Source organism: Equus caballus, chromosome 21 (assembly GCF_041296265.1).
Source record: "Equus caballus isolate H_3958 breed thoroughbred chromosome 21, TB-T2T, whole genome shotgun sequence".
Classification (NCBI taxonomy): Eukaryota; Metazoa; Chordata; class Mammalia; order Perissodactyla; family Equidae; genus Equus; species Equus caballus.
This window is the reverse complement of record NC_091704.1, coordinates 47548550-47564484: the sequence shown is the minus strand read 5'-3', so window position 1 is coordinate 47564484 and position 15935 is coordinate 47548550. Positions and strand designations below refer to the sequence as shown.

The 15935-nt window shown below is 39.6% G+C and overlaps 1 protein-coding gene across 31 annotated transcripts in view; it reads right to left on the bottom strand.

The window, feature by feature from the left end:
* Window positions 1-2471: 2471 nt before the first annotated feature.
* The window catches only part of DROSHA (drosha ribonuclease III), a 119921-nt gene continuing 106457 nt past the window's right edge, over window positions 2472-15935 (bottom strand). For all 31 annotated transcript variants that reach the window (XM_023625807.2, XM_070246398.1, XM_070246401.1 and 28 more), the window contains 6 exons: window positions 11895-12036; window positions 10138-10220; window positions 9943-10046; window positions 7455-7547; window positions 6579-6625; window positions 2472-2887 (listed from right to left, as the gene is read on the bottom strand). In XM_023625807.2, the coding sequence (XP_023481575.1) occupies window positions 2757-2887; window positions 6579-6625; window positions 7455-7547; window positions 9943-10046; window positions 10138-10220; window positions 11895-12036 (600 nt within the window). In that variant the 3' untranslated portion in view covers window positions 2472-2756. The remainder of the gene's footprint in view (window positions 2888-6578; window positions 6626-7454; window positions 7548-9942; window positions 10047-10137; window positions 10221-11894; window positions 12037-15935) is intronic.

Here is a 15935-nt window from a genome sequence, read left to right as displayed (position 1 = left end):
CTATGTATCTTTCAAGTCTGCTCTATCCCAGCACCCCATTCCCAATGCCTTGCTTCAGGCCTTCATCACATCTCCTATGGAGTACCACAATAGCCTCCTATTTTCTTGCCACCCAATCCTGTTTCTCCCCTGGAAGGAAATGTCCTCCCCTATCTTGTAAGCTCCCTCTCATCTGCAAGGTTCAGTCAACTCAAGTTTCAACCCCTCTGTGAAGCCTTCCCTGTCTGGCCTACTGTCCCTCCTTCCCCTCCCAGACTCAGTTAGAGGCCCTTTGTCTGCAGATGCACCATCACTTAATTGTCTCCCCAAATAGAACCCAAGTGACTTGTGAGAAGGAACCTTCATATTCAGCCTTCACGAATAACAGGACTTAACACAGTTGAAATTAATGTACGAATGTACACTCTTGTTGGCGCTTCTCACAAGCAGAACTGGAAGGTGAGAGGACTGGGTTGGGTTGGGTAGAAGGCAGGGTGGAAACCAGTCACAGTGGCCTGCTGAGTTGGTCTATGTGGCTAGTTACAGAATTTGAGTGCTGGCCTCATTACTGCTCTACAGAGCCCATGGAGCTAACCTGCCCTAATGGTATGTTTGACATGTTTCACTGCAAGAGGTACTCCAGTGTCTTATGGACTTACCTTCTTCAGGTTTCAGGAGCCATTAATATGGAGAGACAACCTGAAAAAGGCCAGAATACTAAAGAGAGGGAAAGTCAAGGTCCAGTAAAAGGTCCCAAATAGCATGTTGGCTTTGGCGTTATTTTGATGCACATGAAAGACAGTTGAAGTGCTTGTTTAAAAACAGTTCAAATATTTTCCCTTGCTTTTTTGCTTTTGCTTGCAACATTTTCAAGGTCACTGACGAATGCAGCATTCTTTCCCTTCCAGTCCTCCAGCTATCTGTGGGGAGGAGGGGCCCCAGGACAACCTTTTCTTACAGGCACCATCTTACAGTTCTATGATTGACAAATTAAGAAACCCTAGAGAGGTCTTCTCTCTCTCTCTAATGTGTGTGTGTGTGTGTGCATGCGTGTGCAAACAGACCTTCAGAGATGTATGTGACAGCATTGTTTATAACAAAAACAAATTGCTTTCAACCTACATATCTTTTATTAGATTAGTCAGTAAATTACGGTACATAAATAATTGGCATATATGATATACAGCCTTCAATGTAAATGTAAATGTGGATTCAGCACTGAGAGATATGCATGATATGTTAGTTAATAAAAAAAGAAAGGTTATGGAAACCATACGTATGGTATCCTATTGTTAAGGCACACTTGAATGCACGTGTGTACGTGTGTATATACATAGAAGGTCTGACAATATTAAAAATCCCTAGGTAATGGAATCATAGGTGCTTTATTTTTCTGCTTATGCTTTCTACTTCCTCCACAACATTTCCAAAGTAACATTTGTTTCTTTCTCCTGCTAATAAAAGCAATTCATTCTCAAAATTTTCAACAATGAATGTGTAACATTAACGGTTATATAAACAAGAAATCCTCCAGGTAGCTGAATGACTCAATCCCTCTCCTCCTTCTCATCTTAACTCAAATGATACCCTCATAGGGCGATCTCCCCAACCACCCAATTGACAACTGCACGCATCGCAGCTCCCCGCTTTATTTTTGGCCATTACCTACATCACCCTGTAACATACATTTTACCACCTTGTCTACTGTGTGTATTCCTACACTGGCACCAGCTCCCCAGGGCAGGGAGTTTTATTTTGTTCACTGCCGCAGGCCCAGAGCCTAGAACAGTGCCTGATACATAGGAGGCACTCACTGTATATTTGCTAAAATAATGAAGGAAAACACATCCTTTTAAAAAAGTTTTCCCTTTATTAATAAGAAATCAGTGATGTTCAGTTTAAAGTAACATTTTTTAAAAAAAATATTATGTCTTTTAATGTAATGCTAGCCCTTCATTGTAGGGACCACTTTGAGCTGGTGAAAGCTATCAACCCTCCTTTTCCTGATCCCCTCCATCCCAAAACCCAACAGACACGGAAAATTGGATAGGACCTCAGGAGGTTCTGAGACTTCTCTCAAGTCCCTCTGTGAACTTCGTAAAGAGTCCACCGACCCCAGGGTGAAAGCACGTAATTTAAAGTGTCGTCTGGCTCAGAATCATGATTTCTCCCCCATCCTACTGATTCAACGAATATATGTGACTCAAAGATCAGTCTTTCCCACTCCCATTAGCCAGGTAAATATTAAAGGGATTCCTTCTACAAAGGATTCACTCCTTAGCGAGGAGTAAATTCAGTATTTGCAGCTGAGAACATGATAAACATTCAGATGAAAGCTGAAAAATCTAGTTGATAATCCAGAGATTTCAAAAAATACAGATGTTAATAGAGCGTAGCCCAAATATCTGGTAAGGCGAATTTTTCACTTGTCAGCTTAAAGTCTAGAGTCACAAACTCAGAGATAGAAAAAACAGGACCTATTGCACATAGAATATTCTTTTCGAATTTTATTGTTTAAAGAACAAAATAAAAGGGAAGATGCACATCCACTACAGTGAAGGTTTCCATTAAACAGAAGAGAAATCAAACGCTTTGTAACAGAAACCATCCAGCTACAAACAGAATATGAGATCAGTGAAACAACGATGATTCGACTTCGGGTTTTATTTCAATGGGCAAACTTCATTCCTTGTCTGTAGGAAAACTGGGCTAGGCCTCAATGGGCAACAGTCACAGTTATGAAGCAAGTAAATACACCACCACTTCCGTGCTCTCCTTTATTTCTTTATGTCTTCAGTCTCGTCTGGCTCTTTCTCTTGATGCTCTCTTTCCCACCTCATTTCTTTTAACTCTTGTCTGTATTTACGTTCAATGAACCGCTTCTGATGGGCCATCTGGGGAAAGTTATCTGACACGAGGAGATATATTTTATACTTAATAAAGGATAGCCACTAGAGCAAAGAATGATGCAAACTGAACATATACACATATAAACATATATTCATATGAAATACAGAGTCATATTTTGTAAGGCAAAAGAAAAAAATTGTTCAGTTTTTTTCTTTATTCTTTGATCGTTCAGAAACACAACGGAAGTCTGGATCAGCACCCCTGATTCTAGATTTCAATATCTGATGTGAACTTGAGCATGAAAGATACTGAAACATACAGAAATGTTAAAACATAGACATGTGGTTTCAGAATGTTTCCAACTAGGTGTTTTAACAAAGTTCTCCAAGCAACTAGTGATTTTCAAGGAGAGATTAAAGGATATAATAAAATGGAGTTGTATATTCTTGCAAAGCTCAAACCAAAAACTTCAAACAAATAGTGATATTATCACACCATTATTTACCAAAAACTAAAGTTTCTGAAAAGAGCAAAAAAAAAGATCCGATGGACAAAAGGAGGCCACAGTCTAAGTCATTATTTCTGATAATTCTATTTTTGAAGTTTACCACGACAAGCCCAAAGCCACATCGGCAAGAGCAACTCAAGGAGAGCACTTTCATTTAGTTAAAGGAAACACGTCACTCGACAGCATAGTTTAAGCTACGGTTAATTTGATATTTGACCCTGTGCAAGAGTGTTGACACAGTGGAAATCTTGACTAAGATTTAAAAATTTTACAATTCTGTTGTCATTTGTGGTATCTAACAAGTATAGCAATGGAGTAAGAAATCAAATATGGAGCAAGAAAAAAAGTCATTTTACACACACAGTCAACAGACAGATACTTTAACAACAAACCTCACAAAGGGAGCCATGCATGAATGAGAACGACACAAGTTACCTGGTAACACAGAGGAAAAATGACACTGTTCTGTGTAAGCGGGTAAGGGACTGTGATATACAAGAGGCACACTTCAAATTTAAATACAAAGACTCAGAGACGTGGGAGAGTGTGGCATGTTTAGGGAAAAGCAGGTTTGTTTTTGTCAAGGTTGAAGCATAATAAAAGTGGATATAGGGGCTGGCCCGTGGCCGAGTGGTTAAGTTCGCGCGCTCCGCTGCAGGCGGCCCAGTGTTTCGTTGGTTCGAATCCTGGGCGCGGACATGGCACTGCTCATCAAACCACGCTGAGGCAGCGTCCCATATGCCACAACTAGAAGGAGGACCCACAACGAAGAATATACAACTATGTACCCGGGGGCTTTGGGGAGAAAAAGAAAAAAAAATAAAATCTTTAAAAAAGAAAAAAAAAAAGCTGAAAAAAAAAAAAAAAAGTGGCTATAAATACACAGTAGATCCCTAAATTTTCTTTTCCTTCCTTTTTATCCCGTGTCCCATCCTCACCCCAGCTGGGAGAAAGCACAGGGACAGGGTGGTAGGAAAAGCATCGGAAAGGCAAGTGGTGAATCAGCAAAGAGCCTGTACATCTGAGAGTCAGTGACTGATTTTAAACAAGAGGAATGTGACATCTGGGTTTTAGAAACAAAATAGTCATAAAATCCTATTCCCTAAATGATATTAAATTGATTCCTTATATATTGTATAAAACAAAGGTTTCAAGTTGTGTAAGTACTTGAAGAAAAATAAATCAAACAAATCCAAAGAGTTAGCTATAAAGCAGTTTCTACCAAACGCACCCTACTTCCTCAATAAATTCTATTGTGAAATTGAATTTGCATTAAAAAACTAAATCCCACCACTCAGATCTAACCATTGACAAACTTTTGTCCTTACAGGCCTTTTCCTATGAAGTAAGTTACCTTCCACACATACATACACAACGTAAATGTGTGTATATACTACACAGACACACAAACGCTTAAAATCATTCCTCCACCCACCGCGACATTGGGAGAGTACAGTATAGGGACATTTGTATAGGTACACTTTTTTCACTTATTCCAGTATAAGCATTTTCCCACATCATTAGTCTTCAAAAATATTATTTTAATGGCTGCAAAATATTACAACATTGAACAAAACAAGGGTTGGTAAACTATTGCCTGCAGGCCAAAGACAGCCCTCTACCTGATTTAGTAAAAAAAGGTTCATTGGAACACAGACATCCATTCGTTTGCATACTATCCATGCCTGCGGGCTACAACGACAGAGCTCAGTAATTATGACAGAGACTGTATGGGCTGTAAAGCCTAAAACATTTAGTGTCTGGTCCTTTACAGAAAATGTTTGCCAACCTTTGGGATATACTATAATTTATTTAAACATTTCCCTACTGTTAAACATGCAGTTTGATTATGGATTGATTGACTGACTGATGGCTATTATAAATCAAGTTGTCATGATTATCATGGTACGTGAACTTTAATTCATAACTCCAATTATTCCCTTGGTTTGACTCCTAGTAATGAGATCTCTGGATCAAAGAATATGAACTTCTTTGAGGACTTTCCAGCAATTTAAATAATTCACCACTACCAAAGTGTACATGGAGGTCAGTCTCAGAGTAGGCCATCTCTCTAGTACTATTTTGTGGCTGAAAGCAAACAAAATAACTCCAAAGATAACTACTAACAATTTTATAGATGAAAATGGAATCTCACTTTTATTTCAATATGTGATTCTACATTTATATACAACGGATGAAAAAACTCCCCAACAGAGACAACTTAAAACTCTCAGTGATGATTCCGTGGACACTGGACTCTGGTAGCACGAGCTTCTGTCCCTACTAACTCCTCCTCCCTCCTCCCACCCCCAGAAAGCTACTGTCTGCCGATTTCCACTTGGCGCTTGGCCTTCTTGTCTTTCCTGGAATCTCTGCCACAGCTGAGAATCCTGGGCCTCTTGACTGAGCTTCCCACTCTTTGCTCTTACCCACACGCAGCTGGTACTTGAAGCATAATAGAACTGCACTGTCATGTTTTGCCCACAGGTTCTGCTGTGCAGCACAATATACCTCCAAAGAAAAATTTCTTGCACTTAAGCCTTCGATTTACAAAAGACTATGCAGTTCCCTAATTCCATAATTAGTCAATTATGTAATTGAAGTTTCTTCAACCCAGCCATCCCACTCTTGGGAATCTATCCCACAGAACTAAAAGCATCAATATCTAGACATTGATTGTTGACAGTGATAAAAAACCAGAAACAGTGTCCACCAATAATTTAAAAACTGAATAAAATACAGCACATCCATAGCAGGAAATATTATGCAGCCATTAAGAAAGAATGAATTTGGAGCCACTATGACCTGTAGGGCTGCCCATGAAGTATTACTGAGCGAGAAAAGAAAGATGCAGACAAATATGTAAATATCCCATTCCAATAACACAATGGCCAAAAGCCAACGAGAAAAAACCTTCACATGTACAAGATTTTAGAAATATAGAGAAATACATAGAAAGAAATACACTAAGTTGTTCACATGGGTTACCTGGGCTGAGAGTGGGACTCTATGCAAAAAAGGAAACTGGAAATCAAAAAGCATTCGGGAACACTTTTTAAAAAAATTATAAGCCCACTTTATACATATCTTACATTCTACTGCGCTCTGTGTGGAGAATAATTACGAAGAAAAGAAGATCACATTTTATCAGTACTTACCATTTTTCTGTTTCCCTATTTTCTTTCCATAAAACGGTCATTAAATTATAAACATATAATTATAGAAAAAGAGATAGGCTTACATTTTTCAAGTGCATCCATTGCTGCTCCCATTTCCGCTTGCTGAATACTATTAAATAAAATAAAGGTAAGATACACTTTAATTTAAAGATTTTTTTCAAAAACACAAGGTATGGCTACAAATTATTCAGGCAGATTTTCATGTATGGTGCATAAAATTTTATCTGATTATTTCTACTGTCACATACTGAATTGCACAGATACGAACAGACACAAGGGCATGCAGAAACGTCATTTATTTGCACAAAGCCTCTTTAAGTTATTTGTTGCACACTTTTAATACTGCAATAAAATGCCTTCCATTTATATTGTCTGAAGTCTTTCTTACTTAAATTTGAACATCCTCAGTGTAAAGTTTAAGAGGCAAAAAGTAAAAAAATATACGTATAGACAGATTTGAAATCATTTCTCAGTTTAAGATATAGACTAAAGGGTTCAAAGAAAGGTGATAACATACGTAATTCTTTTTACCTGAAGATGTGAACATTTCCACAAAGCTCAAGAGAGCAGCAATGACAGATTAAATGTCTAATGGCTGTGTCATGCACGAGGAGGCTCAGAAAATGCTTGCAGCAACACTGGCTCCTCCGTCAGGTAACTAAAACTGGACAGACCTTACCTGTGCACCAGGTAATATGGTTTTCTCACGGTGGCCAAAGCCCCTTAGGCAATGGCATTCCCACTGTCCAACGCCCATTCTCAAGTTTGGGGCTGGGCGTGGTGAGGACATTAATCCTTGGGATTCACTTGCTACTACTCTCAAACACGCCATACTCTAAGTTACAAAGGCTGGACTGCAGACTGGGAAATATCGAGTAGGGACTTCTCAGACACTCAGGATTTCATTCGAAGAAAGAGAAAGTACCACCTCCTCGTACCTTGGTCCTTTCCCACAGCCAATTCTTTCTCCCTTGAAGTAAACAGCCACAGTGTAGGTTCTAGCATGGGATGGCCCCACCGTTTGCAGGGTCCTGAAAGGGGAAGGAAAGAACAGTAATGATGGCAAAGTGTTATTTAATTGGTACTGCAAATATATCTCTCCAGAAAAAACCCATGTACTTATTGCCTGGAGAGAGGAAGGTGACAATAACAAGAAAATTAAAGGAGCAAGTTTTGGATGTGCTAACCTGACAGAGAGAGCTTTGGAAGTAGGAAGTTTTTAAAATCCTTCACTGGACTTTTATATATTTTTCCCCAAAGTATTATAAATAGTATCTGAAGGCTAACAGTGAAGTATAAAATATTTTTAAACAATTTCAAAGTGTGTATATTCCAAATGTCACAAAATTAACAAACTTTTATCAGAGAAAAGTTAACCATTTCAGTCTGTTCATTGTTTTGTGGTAATCACAGCTAAAAGTAATACATATTTGGGTAATACATCTCAATGGTTTCACACCCTTTATGGACTCTTTCTAATGTCTGGTATCTTATCTAAAAGATCAGAAAACATATTTAATTTCTGAAACATCTGAGATCATTTCAGAGGCACGCTACAATGCCAAGTACACAGCACAACTGCCAAAAAACAAAGCTCCAGGTACTCTGGGTTTTAAGGACATGGTGCAGATTTCAAACGTGGTAAAACTGATAACTTCATGGAAAAGGGAAATTAAAAGTAGCCAACAAGATAATGGAATGAACACAGTAATCTTGAAAAAACTATGTAAAACCACCCCATCATCTTGATAAAAAAGAACAAGCTCCTCGTGTGCTTTCATTTGGGGGATTTATGAGAAGGGAGCAGTCATTTCCTTTGTGTTTATAAACTCTGGGGCATGAAATTGCACGGATGGCTTCCTTGAGGTAGCACTTATTATAGTAATCATGCCTGCCCCATGAGAAGTTTATCCTCCTCGCTTTCTTTATTGAACCTTAATTATCACTTTGATGAGGAAATACTTTGAGCCTTTCATGTAATCCAGTTTGGATATTCATTATGCTTATTAGGCACATATTAAAGTGCTATTTCTAAACATTTGGGGTTTTTTTAACCGATAAATAAAGGAAACATTGTTTAGCAAGTGACAGCTTCTTGGGACAATTTACAGCGGCTTGCTACGGGGTGACTCAACCTTCTCTTGGCCTCGGTTTTTCTTGTAGCAAAAAAGCCTATAACGTGTTGTGACTATTAAATAAAAACATTAAAAAGGATTTAAAATTCCTGGCTGCCACTCGGGTGTATTTCCTTAAGGATTTTGAAGTTTGAGAAAGTCCACAGGAGGGGGGCTTTTATTCCACATGGACACTCACACAAATGTGTGTGCTTGCAATGAAGTGTGCACACAGACGAGGGGTAAATCAGGATTGAAACTAGTTTTTTTAAAGGTTTTTTATTTTTCCTTTTTCTCCACAAAGCCCCCCAGTAGATAGTTCTATATTCTTTTTAGTTGTGGGTCCTTCTAGTTGTGGCACGTGGGATGCCACCTCAGCATAGCTTGATGAGCGGAGCCATGTCCGCACCCAGGATCCAAACCAGTGAAACCCTGGGCTGCCGAAGCAGAGCGTGTGAACTTAACCACTCGGTCATGGGGCCAGCCCCTGAAACTAGATTTTTAAACATCCTTAAAAACACATATCCAGACAATACCTTGGGAGGCACCCAGCTATTCTGATAATATTCCCTTTGTACTTCCTCTGTGAAATTTACCTTCTGAATCAACATGTACGCATGTCTGAAGATAATTACTCTATTTCATCAGAACTGGGGTTATGTGTGTCACGACCTGTGTTCCTTTTAAATGACTTTTGGCTACTACTCAAAGGATAAAGATTTGTCACTAAAGACATTCCAAAGTACATGGCAGCTTCAGATACACATTCTGAGAAGAAAAGATCCAACTATTTGAATGACACAGCAGCAGTGAAGAACTGCCCTGCTTCTCACGGTGACCGCCTGAGAGCCAGTGAGCTCATCCGTCAGGCCGCAGGGACAGAGGCCAACAGGGCTTCAAAGAGGAGTGGAGAGACTTCCAAACAGTGTTACAAATAAGCATACGTGGTCTTCTAATCTGGATGCACAGCCCAGCAGAGGTGACAAGAAATAAGAAGACTAATATAAAAATGTATATAAACTATTTAATTCAAATTTTTTTTATCTTGATCTACCCGTATGTCTTCCTAGTAGTTCACAGGGCATCTTAGAGCTGGGAGGAAGCATGATAATCGAGTGTGACTCGCTTACTTAGAGCTAATATACTTCAAGGCCCAAAGAGCTTCAGTGTTGGGCCCAGAGGCAGAATTAAGACCTCTCAATCCAAGGCCCTTGTCATCATCACCCCACAGGGATTAGTTTTCCCTCCAGGCTCATGGAGCATCAACTCAAAGCTCACGGGATCCGACGGCCTGCGGGCAGCGAGGACTTACTTGTACAGAGGAATGTCTGGCTCTTTTCCTTCTGTCCTGAGTGTCAAGCAACACTGCTGAAGCTGGGATTTGGGGTCATTCCAGTCCTGATTCAAAATGAACTCCTGCAGCAGGTCGCAAAAAAGTATTTAGTAATGTGTTCTGGAATCACCAAGCATAAAGCATACAACCAATTTAAATTTTATATAGGCTTACTTTTAATCGTGGAAAGAAACAAACATTCATGAAAGTATGAACATATTCCAAATCCTTATCAATGTACAGCGCTGCAATAAATGCTGAAAAAGAACATTTAAAAATAAACCACAATGTGCTGTCATTTACCAGAAAGAGATCAAGACTTTAAAGAAACATCTTAATAAGGTTTTCAACTTCCAAGTCCTCTTTATTTTTTTAGCGTTACCATTTCATCTTTCTTCCAAGAAAATCTACTCTTTATCACTAATATTAGAAGCGGCAATTTACATGTGTGATTAAGACACAAAATCATAGAGTACAAAGACCAAGTTATGGTTAACTAAGGACTAAGTGAACAGTTAGTTAAAATGATACACAAAATGCTGTTATATCACAGAGAAAGAACAATATCCGGGAACCCAACCATGCTATAACGTCAAATAAATCAAAATAAAGCTTCAAGATCAGATATGACATCAGAATGAGCACATCCTTGGCACCGGCCATTCTCAACACCAATCTTGAGATCACCCACTTAACGAGGGGCTGTGTTACATACATAAACAGAAATGGGACAATTTATAGATTCAATCTGCCCAAATAGAGAAAAATTTAATACTGGGCTTCATGACAATATAACAATATATCCAACTGTGCATTAATAAATGGTGATCCCAAAGGTGACTTCATTAAAAGGTATCTTAACCAAGTAAACAAATGGTGAATTTAAAGTAGGAATAAAAATAGCTTTCATTGAGCTAAAAACAAAAAAATGGCAGTGAGATCGACCAGTCAACTTAATTTTTTTGTAATTTTAATCTTTAAATTTCTTTTCCTTAATTGAAAAAGTAGTCCTTTAAGTTCCCTAGTCAGGTTGCCTTTGCACTTTGTAAATGAGCTGGTTTTACATGGTAGACTTTAACATTTGTACATAATTCCAATGGTCAAAAATACCATAACATGGCGCTGGCCTTGTGGCATAATGATTAAGTTCAGCACACTCCACTTTGGTGGCCCAAGTTCACAGGTTTAGATCCCAGGCGTGGACCTACACCACTTGTCAGCCATGCTGAAGTGGCAACCTACATACAAAATAGAGGAAGACTGGCAACAGATGCTAGCTCACAGTGAATCTTCCTCAGCAAAAAAAAACCCCAACAAAACTATAGCATTAAAATCAAGTTCCAAGGCCCAGTGAATGGCCCACTTATTTTGAAGTAGTATCAGAAACAATAAAATTACATATATAATCCTTTAGTTAGCTATAATAGGATTATTTATAATGCTACAAGACCGTATCAGAAACTGCAGAAGATGATATTTGTCCATAGAGCTTTGAGCTCATTCAAAACAATGGATAATAGTTTTAGTAATTAGTGAATAAATTATCCTTCTTTCTTCTATGCCCCTATATAAAGGATGCTGAGTGGCAAAAAAGTGCTACGATTCACTATTACCAATATTCATGTTTTGTTACTGTTTCACACAGAGGGACGTGATGGCTGAGTGTTAGGATGGAGTGGTACTGACACAGGGTGGGTGGGGGTACGACACCACTGAACACGGATTGACCATAAAATTCCTTATTCACATGTCTTAATTCCAAATTATTCTCCTTCAAACAATCTTTGGAGGAAAGCATAAATAAAACTAAAAATAGAACAGAGGTTTCTGTAGTCAGAAGATAATAGTAAGAAGAAGGATAAATGTTGGTTCATTTGATTTAAACTTTGAATCTGCAGGTTAAGAGAAAAGCTACACTTCGTAGCACTCACATTCCAAAAGGTCTGCCAAGGTCTTGGTCCTCAGGGCCACGGGCCTCTTGGTCTTGTCGTTGGTGATGGCGTATTCCTGCATGCCCAGCTCCTCCGCTACCTTGGCTTGAGTTCTGTTATTCACCAAAGAGCTTCGCAACAACTGGCCAAAAGGAATTGAGATATGTTTAGAAACCATTTCATTTTTGGTCTCTTGCTCCTGTGTTGGGCCTAACCAGTCTGAGACCATCTCACTGACAGGGAGACCAACATAAGTGATGGCTTAAGTCCTCAACCACTATCACCAGGCAGCAGTGACAAACTCCAAACTCCATATGCTTCTAGCTTCCTTAATAACTTACTCTGCTCCTGGATCTGACCTGACATTTAAATAGTTCATTTAGCTGTTTAGTAGCAGCGAGCAGTGTTGGGGGCATGCTGTACCATGATTAAAGGTCATGGCTTCCATTAAGTTTAATGATACTAAAAATGAAGGAGCATTAAAATTTTTAAAAATTAACTTTATTGAAGTATAATTTACATACAATAAAATGCACCCATTTTAAGTATAGTTAGATGAGTTTTCACAACCTTCTACATTTCCATCACCCCAAAAAAGTTCTCTGTGCACCTCTGCAATCGATCCAATCCACCTCGCACCAGGCAAACTCAACCTGCTTTCTGTCACTGTATATGAGTTTTAAAAGAGCATTTTTTAAAAGTCTAAAATAAGCTTCAAGTTTCATGGCATTCACGCTAATTCTGATATTATAGGACTTCAGGAAGTGATATTTTGGTATTATATAAAATATTTAAATTATTTATTAACATTTTTACTTTTATTATTATTCTAAAGATTTATACTACGTATCCTGAGTTATACTTTTTCAAAGTCCACTCACTAGGGGAAAGGTGGGGAGGGAGGCTGAGGGTAGACACAAAGATGGGAACTCACCAAACAAAAACTGAAAGTAATTATCCCCAGTCTCTAAGATTTGGGGGAAAAAGGCACCTAAAACTAGAAAGTTTCTTATAGCAGATACAATAGTCCCCCCCTTATCCACGGTTTCACTTTCCACTGTTTCAGTTACCCCTGGTCAACTGTGGTCAGAAAATATTAAATGTAAAATTCCAGAAATAAACAATTCCTAAGTTTTAAATTGTGCATCATTCTGACTAGCATGATGAATCTCGAGCCGTCTCGGGCCATCCCGCCCCATCCCTGCCCAGGGTGTGAATCATCCCTCTGTCTAGCGTGCATCCATGCTGTATATGCCACCCACCTGTTAGTCACTTAGTAGCCGTCTGGGTTATCAGCTCACTGTCACAGTATCACAGTGCCTGTGTTTTACTTAATAATGTCCCTCAAGTGCAAGAGGACCAAAGCTGGCAATTTGGATATGCCAAAGAGAAGCTGTAAAGTGCTTCTCTTAAGTGAAAAGGTAAAAGTTCTCGATAAGAAAAATAACTGTATGCCGAGGTTGCTAAGATCTATGGTAACTTTTGTTATAGTATATTTTATAATTGTTCTATTTTATTATTAGTTATTGTCAATCTCTTACTGGGCCTATTTTATAAATTAAATTATATCATAGGTATGTATGTTAGGAAAAAACATAGTATATATAGGGTTCAGTACTGTCCACAGTTTCAGGCAACCACTGGGAATCCTGGAACACATCTCACATGGATAAGAGGGGACTACTGTATAACAAATTCTTGGTCTATTAAAAATCCTTCCTGCTAAGGACTATCTCTGCCATCAGGGCCCAGGAGCAGGAAGCAGTTGTAAGTTGTGCTGGTATTACACCCCAAGCCGTTCCACATCGCACTTTGTTTATTAGATGCAAGTTTTATGCTCTGTGGCTCCATAGTGTCAACTGAGCTTATGAAAATCAAGATTTATTCTCAATGCCTGAGATTGCATCCTTGACAACAGATAAATAAGAAACAATATGTTCTTAATTTGTCTGACAATGATTCATGAAGCAGAAATACAACTTGATCTTCATAAGCCATGCTTGCTGTTGAGTTACAGACCTACTATTCTTTGTCTCTGCTTGTCTGTCTGCTCCCTTCCTCCTCCTATTTCCTCCAACTCTATCTTTTCTTGAATATAGTAAGCATTTCATTAAAATTAATATCCGTGGAGAAACTCAAAATTAAACAGGCCTATAACGTTAATAGAAGATCCAACCAATAGGGAGTCCATCAGCAGGGAATCTTGGAATTACAGAGTAATTGAGCTGGAAGGAAGTTATCTTTTTGGTTTGGATTTCTAATGAGGGGGTGGTTCTCAAAGTAGAGGCCATGGGGAAATAGGGGGGCTATTTTGGGAATATGGCTATGCTGAGAAAGTTTGGTTCTCTCTCAATACACGCTTTTGGTGAGAGGAAAAAACTCTAATTTAGGCTGCAAATATGGAGTTTTCATGCCTCAGAACCAACAAGCCTGAGGCACACATGAGCCCACACAAACTATGATACATCACTGGTTCCTGGGCCCAGCTGCTGCCTTCCAGTCAGGGCTCCTCATTCAATGTTGTGCAGTAATGCTGCCTCACAGGGAAGGAGGAAAATAGGGAGGAAGGAAACATAAATGCTTCTAGCTTTATTTAAGATATGCCCTGACTGGTCTTAAAAGCAGCAGGGTGGCCAGCAGAAAGTAAGATCTTTAAAAGTTCTTGCCAAAAACTCAGAGCCTGCACCAAAAATCAGTGGGGGGGAAGGAAGCTATAAATCATCCATATTTTTAGAGTCAGTTTAAATTTAGAAGATTAGTTGAAAAGAGTTAAGACCTTGCTCTTTACCTAAACAAGAAAGTCCAAATGGCAATTCTTTAAATGACAGTTTCTATCCTTGGCCTTTGCTGAACTCTGCTTCAGAATGAATCATGCTGTTTGCCAACGTGTGGGATCAACAGGGGATCACAAGGCAGAAACCCCCCTGAAGGTATGGCAGCTCAATGCAACAGGGGTGGAGGCCAATTCTATGCCAGGTCCTGTGCTGGGAGCCCTAGATCCTGAGATGATCAATATCCCATTGCTGCCCTCTGTAAGCTGCTAATCTCCAAAGGCAGCCGCAAACACACACACTGGCCATCACCACACACTGCGGTAGCTGCAGTGACAGCACAGAGGCCACGGTGCGAGCAGGTGCTCCTCTCCATCCTAGCTTTCCAAAAGGGCCTCCTGGAGAAGCTGACCTCTGAGTAAAGACATTTCAGAGGGTCGGTGACCTGGATGGAATATCAGAATCATAAGGTGCTTCTGAGATACTGGTGTCTAAGCCTCTTCCAAGAACCAAGTAATTAGAATTTCTGAGGACATAACTCATACATTGCATTAAAAGAAAACTTCAGGGGCCAGCCTGGTGGCATAGCAGTTAAGCTTGTGCGCTCCGCTTCGGCAGCGCTGGGTTCCCTGGTTCAGATCCCGGGTACGGACCTACACACCATTCATCAAGCCATGCTATGGTAGGCATCTCACATATAAAATAGAGGAAGAAGGGCACAGATGTTAGCTCAGGGCCAATCTTCCTCAGCAAAAAAGAGGAGGATTGGTGGTGGATGTTAGCTCAGGGCTAATCTTCCTCACCAAAAAAATTAAAAATTAAAAAATTAAAAATTCATGTAGGTGGATTTTGATGAACGTAGAGTCAGAACTGAAAAAGAATGAGGCAGCCAGTGGAAGAAGGGTGGGTGCTATGGTCTGAATGTTTATGTCCCCCAAGTTCATATGTTGAAATCCTGAACTCTAACTGATGGTGCTGGGAGGTGGGGCCTTTGGGAGGTGATGAGGTCATGACAGTGGAATACTCATAAAGGAGACTAGTGGCCTTATAACAGAGGCTCCAGAAAGAGCCCTCATCTCTTTCACGACATGAGGGAATGAGAAGTCTGTGACTTGGAAGAGGATCCTCACCTGACCATACTGGCACCCTGATCTTGGACTTCTATCCTCCAGAACTGTGAGCATTTCTGCTGTAGCTAAGCTACCCAGGCAGTAGCATTTTGTTATAGCAGCCTGAATGGACTAAGACAGTGGGAAAGGGTTTTCCAGGA